Source organism: Necator americanus, chromosome X (genome assembly GCF_031761385.1).
Source record: "Necator americanus strain Aroian chromosome X, whole genome shotgun sequence".
NCBI classification, from domain to species: domain Eukaryota; kingdom Metazoa; phylum Nematoda; class Chromadorea; order Rhabditida; family Ancylostomatidae; genus Necator; species Necator americanus.
The window spans coordinates 16,645,680-16,664,587 of NC_087376.1; the positions used below are offsets into that span (position 1 = coordinate 16,645,680).

Consider the following 18,908-nt stretch of genomic DNA (forward strand, 5'->3'; position numbering starts at 1 on the left):
GAAGCCGTTGGTCTCCGTGAAGAGCAGGATGAGCTGAGTAGTATTTGCGAATGCTCCACTTGCACTAAACGCGACAAGGTTCATTCACAACAAGAATTTGATACTTAGAATTGAATCTAACGCTGACTGGGAATCAAGCATAACTTTGTCCATCATTTCCAAACAACATAAACTTCGACTAATCATGTCCTTAATCATCTTTCCTTATATGACGTGTATGTGTTATAAAAATTTAAACACTTACGAAATGATCATGAATTAAAGTGATGATTTCAAGGTCCTCTTCCTAAAGGCCTCAGTACTGCAGTCAGTATTCAAACTTGATATTACACTTACATATATTCTTTCGATATCGCACAAATTTGGAAACAATTCGAAGTGTGGGTTTTCTTCCTGTTTTACCACAACCATTAGCACAGAATTACAATTGATATGTACATATATAGCGGCGGAAAAAAAGATTAGCAAATTTTCCTCCTCGAACTTCTGTTTTTCCACTTCCTTTTGCTCACATTTAGTGCATCCAACCAATGGTGATATGGGAAATGAATTTCGCTTGGATAAACCGAGAATTGCAGGAAGAAAATTTACAGTTCCAAATTTATTAAAAGTAGTGCAGACAGAAGTTTCAGTTCTTGCATTGCTAGCATTGCTTTCGCCTTCTCTTGTTGCTCTTTTGTTACAATCTGGATTTTTTCGAAACAAATTATTTTGTTTTAGTCAAAGGTGACAAGCAGAAAGTTCTTCTAAATGTGCAAAAACTGAATATAAGAGTCGCTGCGTTAAATGCAAAGTGGTTGTCTAGTATAATGTTCATCCAAGTACTATTACTAAAATTTGTCGAAGACTCAAGAAGTAGAAGGTTCTCCCGAAGATTTCTAAAAGTAGCCCAACCAACGAAAACATCGAAAGGATTGATATCGAGATTCTGGGTGCGGGACAAGAGGTACCCGTGAAAACCGGCTGACCGCTCCTGTTCTCCCTTCAGGACCGCACTCCTCCGCGTAATTACGGTTGCCGCTCCACCAGCCAGATACCAGATATTCTCCACGACCGCCTGAGATCACCTACACCCCGCCTCCCTACTGCTCTCTGATCAAAGCAGCGCGCGACGCTCGTGCCGCGACGAAGCGGTGGATAGTGCGAATTTTGAAGAGAGGGGGAGTGAAAAACGAATTGCCGAAGCGAATTCTGATGTACGGGTATAGTAAACTAAGCGTATATTATTGGGAATAAAAGAGAAGTAGATCCTTCTATCCAATGTAACTTTACACAAGTAAAAAAGTATCTCAAAAAGATGCTCCAGGGAAAAGAATAACATGCATATATTTAAGTTTTCTATATAGACTAGCAGTGCATAAGTATGTGTTTGTCACGATGCCATTCAACGAATTCGTGTTCAACTTTCAACTGCGGCAGCTATAATAACAGCAACTTTATGCGCTTATTACTTTGTACACATTCTTTAAACTCCTTTCTACATTTTACCTTTTCAAAATTTTTTATAGATATAATGTTTATATGGAGCACAACCTAAATATTCTAGTACTTCCTTGTACGTTTTATAGAATAAAACTTTATATGGTTCTTCAAACTTCTTTCAACAGCGTTTTATCGTTTCATTTGTATCTATTCTCTACATAAAATTAATATGACAGGTTAGGTGTATTAGTGGCGAATAGAGATCTTTGTATCTTCGAGATCCACCTTCAGGAACAATGTATTTCTGCGAGGCATTATTCGTGCCTCATTAGGGGTTCAATGACAGTTTTACTCAGCTAGATAAGCAAAAAGAAATTCCTAGAAAGCGAAAAAAGTTTAAAAAATAGCACTACACCGATTAGTGAGAAATTTTTTGAAACACCTCTTGCATTCTCAGAAATGCATGTGTTTTCCACCTAACAATCGAAACAGGATAATTTCATTTTCACTCGCATTTCTGAATGGCATATCACTTACACAAACTTATTTCATTCTTTCCTTCTTTTATACTAATTTACAAGCACACTTTATGTAGACCTTCAAACAACATGTAATACCAGGTACTTTCGTTTCCGTTAGGTTTTAAAAGCGCATCATAAGAGCTGTAGGCGCAGCGAAAAAAGTCGTCGGAAGAGCGGTAGACGCGGCGAAATGGGAGAGGAGGGTGATGTGGGCGGGGCGTCTTGAAGACGTAGCACAAGAGGAGCAGTCAGGCTACTGTAGCGATTACGACGGTATCAGGAGACGCCCAGTGCAATTAAAGACGCTCATTAGCCTCCTGGATACGCGGCGGCACATCATACGAGTACCTCTTGACCGTTCCCCGAGATTCTCAGAGAAGCTGGACTCACTTTATATTTATCCGGTCGATGTTCAACAAAAAACTTGAACAAGTTTCTAAAGATTTGTGTATGCTTTTCAGCACAGTCAACATCGTTCATGTCCTGGTGAACTTTTTGCTAGAAGACCCTGTAAGGAACTGCTGGTTAACTAGGAGAACAGGTGATCTGAGCAGCATTTGCAAAAGACATGCTTGCACTTAGTGGAACAAGGATTGAGCACATAAGATATCCTGATTAGTAGAATTTTATGTTGTTTGGAAGCGATAAAGGGCGGGTGTAGCACAGTCGGTTAGAGATCCGCCCATACGGTCGATGGTCCGAAACCGTCCCAGTGCCAACCAAATCGTTTATCCTTCCGTGGTCGATAAATTGGTAACAGACTTGTCTAGGAGGATAAAAACACTAACATGGCACATCAACTAGCCCCCACAAGTCATTGTATTGGCCAACACGCGGTCGAAACTTCCTATGATTACGAATTGCAGTAAAACGATGTTGGCGCACTCCAAATGCATTGATACGTCAGTCACTTTATCCTTTTTTGAAGTGATAAAAAGAGTCAGACTCAATGCCCAATCAACACTCCATTGAATTCCAAACATCAAATTCCTGTTGCGAATTAATCTTGTTGCGTTCCATGCAAGTGGAACCATTGCAAATACTACTCAGGTCATTCCGTTCCCCGCGGAAACAAACAGCTTCTCACAGGGTCATCTACGAAACCGCCAACCAAAAACGACGTTGAACGCTCCTGCAGGAAAAACGAACATCTTTGAAAACTTTGGCAGATCTTTTTGAACATCGAATGGATAAATAAGGACTGCCGTAAATTTCTTTTTTTCAATTTCGTAAGCATCTCGATATCTTTCAGTAGTTGGTCGACCTTTTCTAGGAGTCTTCACGGCAGCTTTCTACTTCTCGAAACGGTGACAAGCTCTAATGACAGCACTGGGCGAACATTGTAACGACATAACGCCAATTCCAATAAATCTGAAATTGCAGATTTTCTTCCTGCTATATTCGCCCACCTATATAGTAGATTTAACCAAAAGAGAATGCAATATTGAAGCGAAAGTCCGCAGAGAAAAAAATGCTAAACTTTTGTCCGCCACGTATCTACGTGTGATGAAGAGACTTTTGCAGCTAAACGAGGATGTCGAGTATGACAGTAAAAGAAGGTAATAAAAGGAACCAGAGAAGATGAATCTGGAGTTTTCATAAAACGAGTAAGTGGAATGAAACAAGAAAAGCAAGAGTAGAAGATGAGGAACATGAATTGAGAGACACTGAAACCTCTTCCTTACTTGTCAAACCGTATCCCTCTTCTGGAACTACACTACGTCTTCTATAGTTTTTGGCTGCACTAGCCGGTACTGCCGGAGATAACAATATTAATTGAAATGACCCTGTTCCTGCGCGTGAAATAGACACAATCTTTGGGCGAGTTAATAATCTCAGATCAGAAGGTTCAATAATGAAACAAAAAAACTGCTTCGTCCTCAATGTACTGTGCGTACTGCAGAGGACGTTGAAAGGGTCAGACAAGCGATACTGAGAAGCTCAGCGAAAACGATATCACATGTTAAGTGTAATTTTCCGTTCGCAAAGCATCAGAATGCTATGCCCTTACCTATTTTGTTTTATAAATAATTTTTGATTAAAGTAAAAACTAACGATTTTATTACTACTTCATAAAAGCTGCTTCCCACGCCGCACACTGTATTTGGTTTAACACGTTTCTTTTGTTAATGCTCAACAGAATGAATATGTCGGAATACCGAATGCTTTATATATCTGCGTCAGGCAACCAAGACAAACTAACTGATTCCCGAGACAAGAATATAGACAAGCGGTTAGTGGATACGTCAAAAATGTAAATAGAAAGATCAAGAAATTCCAGTATCAATTCTACAATTCCCTTGTCTTTCGCTTTGGAATTCTGGTAAAAGGCAGAAAATATCGTCGAACGCTTCTTGGAAAAATAAGGTGAGTCGAATTCGTAATACACTCCTATATCAGACCCTAGACAAAAACAGAAACGGTTCTACAGGATATAAAAACACGCAACAGAGAAAACAATGCATGGCCAGACTTCCTCACGAAGCCCTACAAAAAATATGATGTCGCTTGTGTCCTTCAAACGCGTAGAAGACAGAAGAACTTGTAAAGCTTACGTCGCATGCGATAGCGAGGAATGATAGGATGCTGGAATCAGATCGAGGAAATTAACAATCACAGCGAAGGTGAGTGATATAAGCGATCAATACCTACGGTCTTTCTGTTTTCAGTGCAAAACTTAAGATTGCCATATTAAGAGTTTATTTCGATGTTTTATTAACATTAGAAACAGCGTTGTTTTGCACAACAGTCACTGCAAATTGTTCAGACAAAACGCATTCAGTGGCATGCTCGAAGGTGACTCTTTGACGGTGATTATAGACGGTGAATAGTTCGATCCCTGACGGTATCTTGTTTTTTGCAGAACTGAAAAAAACTTCGGAGAAGCGCAGGTTACCAGAAAGTTTTCTAGTTTGTATTTACAGTATTATCTGGTGCATTTAGACACAACTTGGGGGTAATTTTAGAGATTAACAGTGATATTGATTAGAAACAACTGCTGGACTGGTCGGATTTTGCTAGCTTGAAATAAACATTTGTAACTTAGTGCAAAACAAAACTTGAAGAGCAGTTAAGTGGGGTGTTTTGTGTTTTTATTTTGTAAAGGAAGATTTGCGCAGTAAAAAAATTACCTTTTTCACAGACCCTTTTTACTTTTTTTTTTTGGAAATATAGTTGGGACCACGGATCTCCCTTACTAGAGGGAACACAGCCGGTTAGTCGCGAGGCTACGTGGCGCGTCCCCGGGTGGCGGATAGGGGGCTAATCGCGGACCAAAAGCGACCTTGTGCTTGCCCAGAGACGCAGGTGGATTCAGGGGATGGACTCCCTGTTTCTGCTGAGCCAGGACTGACTCATGACATCCTTGTATCACGCACGTCGGTCCGGCCAAGAGCCTGCAATCAAATGACTGGAAGGTGCAAGGGAGGCGGTTTGGAGTCGCCTCCAACAAATAAGCTCCATATGTCCACTCCGGGAGAACGAAAGTTCTCCCAGAAACCCATGGGACTAGAGGCTTGCAACCTGCCCATGGGTTTTAAAATTTTTACGCAAAACACAGTAATAGAAAAGAGTCTCCTGATTTCGGAGGAAAGCCTAGTACGGTAGCGCCAGGTAGGACGGTGTTGCAGGAGTCATGTAGGCTACCAAAACGGAAAAGGACTAGGATGGCGATCTGTACTTATAACGCACGTACGCTTGCACTGGAAGCGACCATCGAAGATCTGATGATGCAAGCCAAGAAGATCAAGTACGACGTCATCGGACTGACCGAGACGAGACGACGTCACCCTCTCAACGCCGTATATGAAACTGGAGAAGAACTGTTCTTAGGAACATGCGACAGTAGAGGTGTTGGTGGAGTTGGCGTCCTCGTCAACACGAGTTTGGCAAAGAACATCGACTCTTTTGAACAACTTACGACCCGAATCGGACGTCCGCGGATGAGAAGATGTGGCCCAACACCAGCTTTGACTATCTTCGTCGCTTACGCTCCAACATCAAGCTACGATGAAGAAGAAGTCGAAGCTTTCTATATGGACCTGGAGAAGTTCTATCGAGAAGATCATGCTTTCTACAAAGTCATAATTGGCGATTCCAACGCCAAAATTGGCCCAAGAAGAACGCCGGAGGAACTTCACATCGGGACCCACGGTCTGCAATGGAATGGCCAGGGGGAGAGACTCTTCGAGATCATCATGGCGACTAAGACCATCCATGGAAACTCGCAATTCCAGAAGTCCTCTCTACGCTGGACGTGGGAGTCATCCGGTGGAGGGTACCGTAATGAAATAGACCACATCATCGTCAATAAAAGGTTCTGCCTGACGGACGTCGGGGTTGTACCAAAGTTCTATACGGGATCGGACCATCGCCTCCTCCGAGGAAGATTTTTCTTCACAAGCAGCGCAGAGAAAGCCGCCAAGTTGAGAGGGAGAAATCCCAGGACTATCATCAGCTGGGATCTCTTCGCTACGGTAACTGGCTTTTGGATTCCGATTTCCGCAATGGACAACATCAACGAGGAATATGACCGGCTCGTTGAACACCTTCACGACTGTGCGAAGAAGGCTGAGAGATTTAAAACAACCAAGGGACGCCTGTCTCTTGAAACTCTTGAGCTGATACGCCAGCGTGGAGCAGCACGAGCCGCAGGGAACCAAGAACTCACGTCCGAGCTCGCAAAGCTTTGCGGAGAGGCGACAAAGGAAGACCTCAAGGAGAGAAGAGCAGAAGTGCTGGCTGAAGTTGCAGAGGCGGGAAAGAGCATCCGCATCATCCGTCGAGACTTCGCCAGTCGCAAGACAAGGATGACTGCTCTCCGAAACCCGAGGGGAACAACCACTGCATCGAGAAGGGGGATGGAGAAAATCATCTACGACTTCTATTCTGATCTCTTCGACAGCCATGTCCACTTACCTCCTCACCATCTGAGGGAAGCGGTCGTGGAAGTCATTCCAGAGGTTCTCCCGTCCGAAATACGACATGCTATCATGCCAGTAAGAAATCGTACGGCACCCGGTCCCGACAACCTTCCGCCAATACTCATCAACACCCTGGCAAGGCTCTTTACACGTTACCTGTCGGAATGCAAGGTTCCTAAACAGTGGAAGACCAGCAAGACCGTGTTGCTGTATAAAAAGGGAGATCCACATGACATCGGCAACTATCGCCCAATCTGCTTACTGTCCGTCATCTACAAGCTCTTCACAAGGGTAATCCTTAATAGGATTGAAAGGTCTTGGATGAAGGACAGTCATGCGAACAAGCAGGGTTTCGAATAGGATTCAGCACGATTGACCATATTCACACTGTTTCGAGACTCATCGAGGTATCACGAAAGTACAAGATGCCGCTCTCTCTCACCTTCATCGACTTAAAGAAGGCCTTCGACTCAGTTTAGACGGAAGCGGTCGTGGAAGCTTTGGACAACCAAGGCGTTCCCACTCAGTAACATAGAGCTAATTCGAGAGTTGTACAGTAACTTCACGACCGGAATTTCGCCATTCTACAAGAATATCGTCATTGACGTGAAGAGGGGGGGTCCGACAGGGTGATACAATTTCACCCAAAATATTCACAGCCACCCTCGAGAACGCAATCCGAAAGTTGGAATGGGACGACATGGGAGTGAAGGTTGATGGTCGGCAGCTACACCATTTGCGCTTTGCTGACGACATCGTACTTATAACACCTAGCATCAGCCAAGTGGAACGACTGCTGACCGAATTCGACGAAACATGTGGATGCATAGGTCTTCAGCTGAATCTACAAAAGACGATGTTCGTGCGGAACGGATGGATCTCGAATGCCCCATTCAAGCCCAACGGAACAAGCATATCCGAATGCACCAGCTATGTTTATCTGAGTCGGGAATTGAACATGATGAACGACCTGACCCCCGAGCTGGGCAGGAGGAGACGAGCGGCTTGGGGAGCGTACAAGAGCATCGAGGATGTAGTGAAGAAGACCAGGAACACCCGGCTCCGTGCTCACCTCTTCAACACCACCGTACTTCCTGCTTTGACCTATGCTTCGGAAACCTGGGCATTTCGCAAGCAGGAAGAAAACGCGGTGAGCGTCATTGACCTCGCAATTGAGAGAGTGATGCTAGGAGTATCCCGTTTCACGCAAGTGAGGGGCGGGATTCGAAGTTCTCTCCTACGTCAGCGATCGAGGATCAGAGACGCCGCCGCGTTTGCCAAGGAAAGTAAAATAAGGTGGGCCGGACACGTGATGCGCTTTAATGACAACCGTTGGACCAGAGCCGTGAGCGACTGGGTTCCCCGCGATATTAAACGCACTACAGGAAGACCGCCGACCCGATGGTCAGATTTCTTCACGAAGTCCTTCAAAGAAAAATAGGATGCTCTTCGTGTCCCACGCGAAAGGAGGAACCACTGGGCGACTCTGGCACGCGATCGGGACAAATGGAAAAATTACTAGCCCCCACTCGACCAGTTCGAAGATCAGCGGGAGTCAAGGTGATCAGGGTGATAGTTGGGAACTTCGCAAATTTCTTAACTTTTTCTCAACTACCTTTGAGAAAAAAGAAAAAACTTGAAAAAAGTAAAGCCGAATTTTGATAGAAAGAATCCTCCTTTGTAACAAAAAAAATTCAAACCAAATTAGTTTTTTTTTTAAGTACGAGCTAAGTTATACGACTTTGTTCCAACTCGCGCAGATTTTGATGCGCAACCGAAAATGTGAATCTTCGCACTTTTTCTCGTTGCTATATTACGGTAGCGCGGTTGGAAAAATCGGTGTCCTATTTTGATAGAGGACCAAGGAAAATTCTTGACATTGAATTTTGATCTCTGTGATGTCCTACCTCCGTCACAATCTAGTCGAGAAAAAATCGAAAATGAGAAGAATTAGAATTGTTCTCAACTAGGTTTCGAAAACCCTTGTAAAGCTGGAAACAGGAAACTTTGCACAAATATAGACAAAATCTGTCTCTATAACAGTCTGAAATTGTATTGCATGAAATTCACATTGGTCGTCGTTATTCAGCAACTCGTGGACCCTACTTTGCACTTACTTTATCCTTATCTCCAGCTGTAGATGTCTTTTTCTCACCCGGTAAGAGCATAGGGAAAGGTTGTTTTGAGTGACAATATGAAAATTCATTGTTGTTGGATAGGAACTCTGACCGTTTCAATAAGAACGACACTACACCTCGCCCCGCCATTCACCAAGTCCCTTTGCTGACCACACAGTGCCTCACAGTAAAGCACCCGTTATATTATTATAACTATATTAACTAAATTGTGCACCCCTTAATATGAGTTTATTCAACAGTAACTATCCTCCCCCTTCTCCTTTTCTTTTTGCTCTCTTTGTTTCTTTCCTCCTCTTCACGAAACCCCTACGACAGCCCTTCGCCTCATGGTTTCCCACCTCCCTTACGACTTACCTTTTGAGAAAATCCCAATCACACTTTACGCTGATCATAGATTTAATAAAAAAGCACCCATGACAAGCAGATTAAATGAAGAAGTATATGCTCTTCCCAGAAAACGCTTCTTTTAAGTTATACAGGAATTGATGAGCGAAGTAGTTTCTGAGGCATAAGAATTCAAAAAGTTTGTCACATCGTTGATGTTGGTCGTTTTTGCTTTTGCAATTCTGCCACGGAGCGACTCACAAATGACGGTCAAGTGAAGCTCGTCATTAATTGGAGCCATTAAATGCAAAATTACAAGCATTTTTATTAAATTTAGATTATTAGATTTAGACGCATATTTGTGCAAACTAATCATTAGCTTGGAGAGTAGAGGGTTTTCCTGATGCGCAGCGCGTGATGAGCTACTGCGCACAAGCAAGGCGTGCGATTACGCTCTCTCTTCTACACACATTCCAGATATGTCTCATTTGTCTCATTCCAATCCGGCCTTTATTCTCCGCACAATGTGCAATATTATGACTTGATGATTTTAGTGTGCATACCAATTGACTAATTACAACAATAATCAACCGTATTCAGTCTGCACATTTAATGTCCGTAGTTTCACTTCTGAAGCCGCGCACCAACTCTACCACAACTACACCGCCAACCAGCGGATGAGTCTACAACAATTTGAACAAACCATTCAGAGCAGGAGAATTCTAGTCAAGGTTCTTCAAGTTTCAGAGAACAAACTACATGCATCCTTGAAAAATGTAGAGAAAATACTAGAACATTTTGTACAGAGCTGTTCTTCTTACACGAGCTCGGCAAATGTGTTCCCTAAAGTAGAAATCTAAGATATAGAAAAGGAATGAAGAAGGCACGGATAGGCTGATATTGAATCTCTTTCTACATTTTTCATTTGGAAAGGTATGCACTTTATCTTCTGCATCTACTTTTGCCGAAAGACACGCTCCTTATCTGGTCAATCTTCTTCCTCGGAAGAACCACGTAATTTGTTCAAGTAGGACGATGACAAAGATTCCACCAATTATGGATCCGTCTCCCTCCTCTCCTACGTTGTAAGCTCTTCATAACAACCATTCGGGTGGCACTCACTAACCTAACCCATTTTTTAAAATAGTAAAACAAAATGTTTCGTTTCGAGTTTCTTACTTACTGATCACAGACACTGGATATTTTAGATATTGGGAGATGCAGAGAGTACTGTCAGTGTCGATGGAGAAATCACGATCCCAAGAAAAAAGAAGTCTCAGAAATCCACTGTCCGGTGTAAGATGGGAAAATCATTGTTCGGCATAATGGAATGACAACACTATTTCGCCTTCTACCTGTCAGAAGCTAACAACAGGCTTTTGTGTGGTAATAGAAACTCTGTTCAAACAGTATATCAACGCGGGTGTTCCTGCTATTTATTATATTGTTTTAGTTATCTCCGAAGTAATCAGACTCGGAAAAGCTTAAATTCCAAAAACAAACACTCATTACAGAATCAAACACATAATGGGGATGGTTTAAAAGGTAGACTTAATGTCTAATAAATTACTGCGAAATGAATGCACAATAATGCTTATGAGCAATGAAAAATCAATGAACAATGTACTTACCACATCGCCTGAAGGTGGCTACAGGATCAAGTGAACTATCAAAGGGATCCATTTGTCCGGGAAACTCCAGCGTCTCAAAATTTATAAACGAAGATGCGATTACTAGAAAAGTTATAAACATATAACCACGAAAACATTCTTTCAACAAAAGCATGGAAATGTGGGGCTAACAAATTAGTGCCCATACCGTCTTTTGTGACACGTGCAGTACTTTCAACGAACAAAGTCTCGTTCGGTGACATCTTCTGGAAGACTACTTTCCGTATAGACGTTTTTCCACTCCTGCAAAAATTAAATAAAATTACTAAATTTGTTCTAAACCCGACGTAAACATTATTGTAAGCGCTATAACAAATCTATGAATCATCAGCTTAAAGAAGAACGTCACTGCATGCGAGCAGCCAATGTAATGTTGTTAAATTCAGCAAGTTCTCAGTGCACCGAAACATCTTTGACACGCGGCTGAGGTACAGCTAAGAGATTTTATTTTTTTTTTGACTTAATCGGCGGGCTGATGTCATCGTCTGACGCGATCACCCGCATCTTCGCCGAGGTGTGCCGTCCTTGAACACAGCTCTGCCCAACCTTCTCGATCTTCTGCGAGAGCTTGCACAGAATCAATCCATTCGTCACTATTCCATATTCCCGAACTTCCGTTTTCGGCCAGGTGGCTTCTTCCAGCTATAAACCGACAAACTCCTCAGAACTCATTGAACAAGGCGATCTGCCGGTCTCCTTAACATATGACCAAAGAAGCGAACGAATTACTTTAGCCACTTTCGATGACGGTGCAAGATGTTGATGTTTTCCACGTGTCATCCGCCGGTATACCACAACGATTTCTGCGTAAAGATCTTCATTGTGACATACCCTAGGCCAAAAGTAGCCAAGTAGCCGTCTAAGCAACTTTCGTTCCGTGCAGTCAAGCCTCTCCATAACCGTTGATGGTGCTGCTCAAGTCTCCGATCCGTACATCATGATGGGGCGAAGTGCGGATAGGTAGACTCGCAGCTTGACTTCGTTGTTGATGGGGGTCGACCACAGGCATTTCGTTAAGGTGTTAAATGCAGAAGTGGCCTTAGCGCATCTTTGTTGAACATCTCTCTCGTAGCTGCCATTGTTCTTCAGCGTACAGCCTAGGTAACAGAACTCATCGACGAGTTCTATCGGTTGTCCGTCCACCCTGATTCCTGTTTGAGGTCTCGAAGAGATCCACATCTGCTTGCATTTATCAGGGCGTAGGCGTAGTCCATAGGCTGCAGCTAGCTTCGATACAAGGTTGACATGTTGAAGTTTCGTACTGCTTTCCGCGAATATAACAATATCGTCGACGTACTCGGTCAGTCAAGGGGCACCCTGATGGTGCTAAGACAATGTCGGCACGACACTGGTCGACTGTTCTTCGCATAATGTCGTCGATTGCGAAATTGAACAGGAAAGGTTCTGCCACTGCCCCTTGTCTTACTCCAGTTACCACTTCAAACGGTGTTGTACATCCGGCTGGTGTTCGAACTGCAGAAGTTGTTCGTTGATTCATGTCATCAAGCAAGCGAACGAACTTTCCTGGTACTTCATCGGCGCGGAGCGCATTGAGAAGACGGCATCGGTGAGGAGAGTCGAACGCGGCTTCGAAGTCCAGAAACGCTAGTTGCATTGGCTTCGAATACCGCTGCCAGATTTCGATCACACTCCAGACGATGAACACCTGGTCAATCGTAGATCGGCCAGGACGAAAGCCAGCTTGCTCGTCATGCGTTGTTTCTTCGCGATGTTTAATGAGTCGGTCCAGGATAATGCGCCCCAGTACCTTCTACATAACACGCAGCAAAGAGATTCCTCGATAATTCCTTGGGTTCGTGACGGATAACTTCTTGTGGAGGGGAATTATGATAGCGTGTCTAAACGAATCAGGCATCCTTTCGTTTATCCATATTGAACGGATGATCTTTGAGGAAGATATTTTAGCATTTCTGCGCTAATCCCATCGTCTCCACCAGATTTTAAATTCTTCATTTTCTGAATACAGGCCAGGACCTCCGACTCGGTCGGTGGCTCCTCGTTAACCGCATATGTCGGTCTATGAACGTGTTCGTGTTCAGGAGCTGACGGTGCTAGCCGGTTCAGCAAGGTCTTGAAGTGTTCCTTCCAAATTGGAAGGGTTGCTTCACCGTCTCATATTATCGTTCTGATACCTGCAAACCGTTTTGAACTTTATCTATTGACGAATGAACCCCAACATCGAAAATTACCATGAACTTCACTTTTAAAGGCAGTTTCGGAGAAGTTTCTTTAATTTACTGCCTATTATTTTTATGGTACCAAGAGAGCCACATCTCCCAAAGTAAACAATGAATTACTCGCTGGTTTATAAGCAATGCGGTAGCAAAGTCTTGTCCATTTTTGTTCACTTGTGCAGCTCTGCCCATTGCTCTCTGTTCGCTCTCGCAAACGCGCCATGATCACTATGCACCTAAACGACAATTCGTGTTTCAGTGCAGCGTAGCTTGACATTATAAGCCGCAATATACTCTACTGTAAATTCCTACACTTCTTTTCTACTACTCTACTGTTACTTCTACTGCTACTCAGCAGTACGGATATTCCGTTTTTTAAAATTATTTTCGTCCCGTTGGGTACGTGTTTGCTTTGTTTGTTAGATTATTTTTTTCAACTTGTTATTTGTTGCTCTTATATTATTCCTTTGTTTTGACTACTATCTGTTCTTGTGTTTTTGCACATACTGATTCTATTTTACCTGCCTTTTGTTTTTCTGTCATCACTACTGTGTGCTGTTGTGTTTCGTATTCATACTGACTCTATTTCTCTGTTTTGTTGTTGGTTTCGTAAAGTTATTCACCTTTATCTTTATTTTTTCTCGCATATCTTGCAGAAATGAGAAATGAGCTGCTTTTGAAGAAGTTAAAACCGTGGTGACATGTGCTATCGTAGGGTCAAGTTAGTCAACAACTTAGTGATTCTTGTCTATTTTGACTTTCAGACTGTACCGTCTCCTAGTCTATTAATAAATTGTCCCATCCTTGCTGTTTTTTTTTTTGTTTTTAAATTTAATAACTAGACCTGTACCGTTAGAGTACCAGCTGATCTTTTCTACTCGAAGTAGGTGTCTTGAGAAACTCCTGAGGAGATGGTCGAGATGACCACGCGTTCCCTCATGTATAGCGTCAATTGGGGAAGAATAGAAGGGATCAAACAATCAGCAGTCTAAGAAGGTGGCCATGGTGACGTAGATTTGTCGATAACGGTTATCCGCGGCGCACTTTCCAGCCGCTGCAACTTAAATAACCAATATTTCGGACAGAGAGATTTCCACGAGTAAAAAATTGGTTTATTTCATCTACCTGAACATTTTTGTGCTGTATTTTCTCCATAATCGGCTACTAATGGATTGCTGGGGGAATGTGCTTGCTGCCGTCTTTAGTGAAGACAAGTTTCCAAAAAGGAATTATTAAGCTTATTCCCAACATAGTATTAGGTTGATGCAAAAATAATGCGGGTTTTTCGTTGCCTTTATTCACGACAAATTTTTTCCGGTTACACGCATCTTTAATACTAGAAGCCGCATAGCGTTTTGTAGCGCGTTTTGTTGTGGTTATTAGTACTAAAGTGATTTTGAACGATAATCGTTGGTCACTACCAAAGTTTAGATAATGTTTGGGTAAGATTTTCATCAAATTTTTACGAGATCAGCTTGGACAGGTCTCGAAACACCAACGCTGTATTGAGTGAGGGAAGCACCACCGAATCTACGGTGCGGCGTTGGTTCTAAGGGTTTCGTTGTGACGATATGAACCTTGAAGATAAGTAAGGTCGCGGCCGCCTTTCTGAAGTTGACGACCACCTGCTGAAAGCAATCATCGAAGATGATCCGCTTAAAACTACACGAGAAATGACCCAAGAACAAGGCGTTGATCATGCAACAGTCATCGGGCACTTGCAAGAAATTGAAAAGGTGAAAAAATTGAAAACAAGTGGGTGCCGCGAAGGCCAAAGAAAGTTTTGAGATCTGCTCAACACTTATTAACTTGACTATGTTGTTTTGCTCACTTATCACGCCTTCTTACCCTATTCATATCTCATTTGGGCAGCTGACACTCACGCTTTGCATGCACTGTATACATAAACTTTGACCCAGTTATGGTCTCACCTTTGGATCAGATGCTGAATCGATGTGAATTGGGAATGAACAAGAATCAAAGAAGAATGGTATCAAAAAGTAGAGTCAGAAGAGGATTGTCTTATCTTGGATTCCAAATGATACCTGAAGAGAGGGTCGGTTATTTTTGTAATTCCTGCGTTAGAACTCAAACACGTTCGTAGTAACCATAGTAACTCAAATACTGGTAAAATGCAAGATCAACAGGTAAGTGCAAAAATTAGCTAGAGTGGACTCACTCGAAGATAACATTATTGAGCTTGCAATACCTTGCAGATCCTGCTAGTTCTTATAAGAGCTCAAATGGCATGTGAGATCACTCATATGAGTCGGCCTTGACTGATACATCTATACAAGAAACTTCATTATGTATATTTCTAACTTATTTCTAGATACTTACGAAGCAAAGAATACGCAATCATGCTATATAATAACGCGCTTAGTCCGTGTGTGTATGTGTATGTGTATGTGTATGTGTATGTGTGTATGTGTGTCACGAAAATACGCCATAATGATGCAAAACTCTGCAACGGCGAGGCGCCGAACCATTCCCATGCACCTGATAGGCGAGCACTCTACCTTTTCACCATTGTCCAAAGCTGTACTGCCATAGATGTTGCCTTTGATAAGGCAAGTTAGTTTCTCTCATATGTTAGTGATAGTAAGCAAACATTTAAGTGAATGTAAACGTCCAAATTTGCAAATTATCATGCTGTATAATAACGGGTTTATTCTGTCACGTGTGTGCGTCTGTGTATGCGTGTGTCTCAGTCAAGAAATCCCAAAAAGAGAGGGAGACGGATGCCATAGTGTCGGTTTGGTGCGCTGCAGCCTCAACGTGGTAAAATTGGGCGAGACGGGTACTTCGGCGTCGAATTCGTGCTCCGGAGCAAGATAGCTGTAAAATGGGGTGGAACGGGTCCCACGGGGTTGAAATGGTGCGCCGGTGTCATTCCATGTTAACACACATGCGGAGAGACAGGTTCCCGGATTGGATTTTTTGGATTGGCGCACGAGAGCCTTAAGGCGGTAGAATAGGTTTCTATGGTCCCTTCGCATATCTATTTCCCAGCATGTCTCCACATGCTGCTAACATCCTTTCTTCAAAAAGGGGAAACAAACGTGCGAACGGCTGCTCAAATACAATACATAGTAGCCAACAGTTTACGCGATCTGACGTAGGGCGCTATTTTTATCACTACGACAGTGATATTCACCTTATTTCATGTCAGCACTTCGTTCTTTGCTAATAGTTGAGAACGGAGGAAACTCATACTTTGAATAATGTTCCCAAATTGTGGAGGTGTGAGAGAAACATAGATATAAATTCAAGTTTGATTCTCCAAATATAGAACCGACGCGCTTAGGGAAACACCATAAAATTTAACATCGTTGCTTAAATTATCAGGTAAAAAAAGATTGAAGAGAGCCTTGATGGAAAAAAGCAAATCTAATTTTACAAAAAAATGTCGCTGTTGTTACTTCTTATTGATCGGTGAAGGCGAGCGAAGCGAACACCAAAAAAAAAAGCCTGAAGTCCGGCCTTAGCCGGACGTTCAGGCTGGCACACACATAAACTAGGTAAGGCATATTTTAAGTACAAAACAATTCTCTTCATGAAAAGAAACTGCCTGTTACTGAGATTCATATTTGTGTTTAAATAAGACCACTAACTTTGATGATTCGTATGAATAGAACGACAAACTTTCTTGAAGGCAGCGTTCAGGGAAACATTCAAGGTTTAAATCCCTCAATCAGTGCGCAGAGGCCGGCACGTATTAGGGTGTTCGGAAAGTATGTGCCGAAAATTTCGCAGTAGCACAGATTTCTTGAGATGTTCTGGAAGTTCCCGTTTCACATATATTATATAAGATCACTACCGCTTGTATACACATATCATATCTGGCTCCCTCTTCCTTGCCTATCCTATAATGGCCGAACATTCCACCCATATTCGACACGTACTCCTTTACGAGTTCGAATCTGGCCACCCCGCTGCTGAAGCCCATCGAAACTTAGGTCAAGTATTCGGCCCTGAAGCCTCTTCTGAGCGATCTGTGCGCGCCTGCTTCCAGCGCTTCAAAACCGGGAACAAGAAATTCGAAGATGAGCCTCGCTCTGGTCGACCGACTGCAATATCGTTCGACGAACTCAAGAATCTGGCGGAGCAGCATCCATATGAAGGTGTGCGATATTTTGCTGCCAGTCTTGGCTATTCGCTGTCCACCGTGAGCAATGGACTGCGATCTCTCGGAATGGTGAAAAAGCTCGGTCAGTGGCTTCCACTTGCATTGAGCGACGGTAGCCGCCAAAGACGCTTGGACATCTGCACTCAGCTGCTCTCCAGAAGCCGCAGATTCGACTGGCTAGACACCATTGTCACTGGAGATGGTCCTCTACATCAACCACACCCACAAACGTGAGTGGTGCGCTGGCGATGAAATGCCGGATCCTTTCGTGAAAGGTGAAATGCATGGTGAAGGTCTAGTGGGGAGCTCATGGAATCTACCGTTTTGAACTGCTGCCGGACAACACGATGATTACTGCCGAGATCTACTGCGCTCAACTGCAAAGACTGGCCGACAAGATCCGCAAGGAGCACCCGAAGCTCCACAACATTCGCATGCTGCACGATAACGCGCGCCCTCACATCGCGAAGAAGACTTCCCAGAAAATTCTGGAGCTCGGATGGGAAGTTCTACCGCACCCACCGTACAGCCCGGACCTGGCCCCGAGCGACTACCACCTCTCCCGATCGCTTCAGCATCACCTGGAAGAGAAGAGCTGCGATGATCGTGAAAACCTCAAAAATGACCTTCGGGCTTTCTTCGCCTCCAAGTCGCCGGAGTTCTACGCCAAACAAATCCGTGATCTTGTGAGATGTTGGCAGAAGGTTGTCGATATTGATGGAGATTATTTCGTCGAATAATAAAATGTTATTAAAAAGTGGTGTTGTTGTGAAATTTTGCCGTATTTCGGCAGATACTTTCCGAGCGCCCTAATAGTTTACATGTATTGCGGCGAAAACGTGTAACTTCCCTAAAAATCCGGAAATAAGAAGCACTCATATCCATTGTGAGATGTGTTTAGTTAGAGCAATAGAATCTTTTGCTAACCTGTTGGCAGCTTTTATAAAGAAACCGTTCGCGGAAATATTGTTTCCGCATATGTTGTGAAGACCGATTGCTCTTAATAGCTCAAATTCCTAGACTTGTGGTTGAGTTGCTCGTTTCCATCGTGATACTTGTAAACTACGATCTGGCCCCTTTCAGCGAAGAAAAGATCCCACCTTTGTAATTTTTCCGAGTATTTAAACTGGTTCTAATCTATCATAATTTAGCTCTAGACGCAGTGGAACCTGCCAACTAAAGCTTTGATATGTAAGCTGACCACGAATATGATCTCCACTTCGTCCGGAAAAAAAGACTATTGGTTTTCTGCAGTACTGCAGTACTTCTTTCTTAGTGTCGAAAAATCATGCTAAGTTGTAGCATACACTAATAGAGATCACCAAGCTAAAAAGTCGACTCCATTGACACACCTATCTCTCTTCTGTACATTTCTAGCTTCTAATAGAACCCCACTTATACAGGTTCTTACATACGCTGTATATGGTTATGGTTGTTGCTCTGGACAAAATATTTAATCTGCGCTAAACAGCATTGCAAAACGACAAAGCAGAGGCGGGATAGCAGCTTCTGTAACCTCAAACACTATACCATAAAAGTTGCGATACACTTGGAAGTTGCGTGTGGATTGATTAGAAGACGCAGTCG

The 18,908-nt window shown here is 43.1% G+C and overlaps 6 protein-coding genes across 9 annotated transcripts; 4 read left to right on the forward strand and 2 right to left on the reverse strand.

Moving 5' to 3' along the window:
- Positions 1 to 5,608: 5,608 nt before the first annotated feature.
- On the forward strand, positions 5,609 to 7,225 carry RB195_023582 (uncharacterized protein; the record flags this gene model as incomplete). 2 transcript variants are annotated; one of them, XM_064211065.1, is made up of 1 exon in its annotated part: positions 5,609 to 7,225. In XM_064211065.1, one exon carries the CDS (start codon positions 5,609 to 5,611, stop codon positions 7,223 to 7,225), a length of 1,617 nt encoding a protein of 538 aa, XP_064066946.1. The 2 variants fall into 2 exon arrangements, with proteins under 2 accessions (XP_064066946.1, XP_064066947.1); XM_064211066.1 differs by having other exon boundaries at positions 6,449 to 7,225.
- A 340-nt stretch (positions 7,226 to 7,565) lies between these two features.
- On the forward strand, positions 7,566 to 8,306 carry RB195_023583 (uncharacterized protein; the record flags this gene model as incomplete). Its single annotated transcript, XM_064211067.1, has 1 exon — positions 7,566 to 8,306. The coding sequence occupies one exon, from the start codon at positions 7,566 to 7,568 to the stop codon at positions 8,304 to 8,306; it is 741 nt and encodes a 246-aa protein (XP_064066948.1).
- Positions 8,307 to 10,144: 1,838 nt separating this feature from the next.
- Positions 10,145 to 11,894, reverse strand: RB195_023584 (uncharacterized protein; the record flags this gene model as incomplete). Of its 2 annotated transcripts, XM_064211068.1 has the most annotated exons (5): positions 10,145 to 10,170; positions 10,959 to 11,060; positions 11,146 to 11,240; positions 11,458 to 11,639; positions 11,727 to 11,894. In XM_064211068.1, 5 exons carry the CDS (start codon positions 11,892 to 11,894, stop codon positions 10,145 to 10,147), a joined length of 573 nt encoding a protein of 190 aa, XP_064066949.1. The 2 variants fall into 2 exon arrangements, with proteins under 2 accessions (XP_064066949.1, XP_064066950.1); XM_064211069.1 differs by lacking the exon at positions 10,145 to 10,170 and having other exon boundaries at positions 10,939 to 11,060; positions 11,488 to 11,639.
- Positions 11,895 to 11,912: 18 nt separating this feature from the next.
- RB195_023585 (uncharacterized protein) lies at positions 11,913 to 12,612 on the reverse strand (the record flags this gene model as incomplete). Of its 2 annotated transcripts, XM_064211071.1 has the most annotated exons (2): positions 11,913 to 12,224; positions 12,295 to 12,612. In XM_064211071.1, the coding sequence occupies 2 exons, from the start codon at positions 12,610 to 12,612 to the stop codon at positions 11,913 to 11,915; spliced, it is 630 nt and encodes a 209-aa protein (XP_064066951.1). The 2 variants fall into 2 exon arrangements, with proteins under 2 accessions (XP_064066951.1, XP_064066952.1); XM_064211070.1 differs by having other exon boundaries at positions 12,190 to 12,612.
- A 4,451-nt stretch (positions 12,613 to 17,063) lies between these two features.
- On the forward strand, positions 17,064 to 17,555 carry RB195_023586 (uncharacterized protein; the record flags this gene model as incomplete). Its single annotated transcript, XM_013440560.2, has 1 exon — positions 17,064 to 17,555. The coding sequence occupies one exon, from the start codon at positions 17,064 to 17,066 to the stop codon at positions 17,553 to 17,555; it is 492 nt and encodes a 163-aa protein (XP_013296014.2).
- Positions 17,556 to 17,668: 113 nt separating this feature from the next.
- RB195_023587 (uncharacterized protein) lies at positions 17,669 to 18,061 on the forward strand (the record flags this gene model as incomplete). Its single annotated transcript, XM_064211072.1, has 1 exon — positions 17,669 to 18,061. One exon carries the CDS (start codon positions 17,669 to 17,671, stop codon positions 18,059 to 18,061), a length of 393 nt encoding a protein of 130 aa, XP_064066953.1.
- Positions 18,062 to 18,908: the final 847 nt, after the last annotated feature.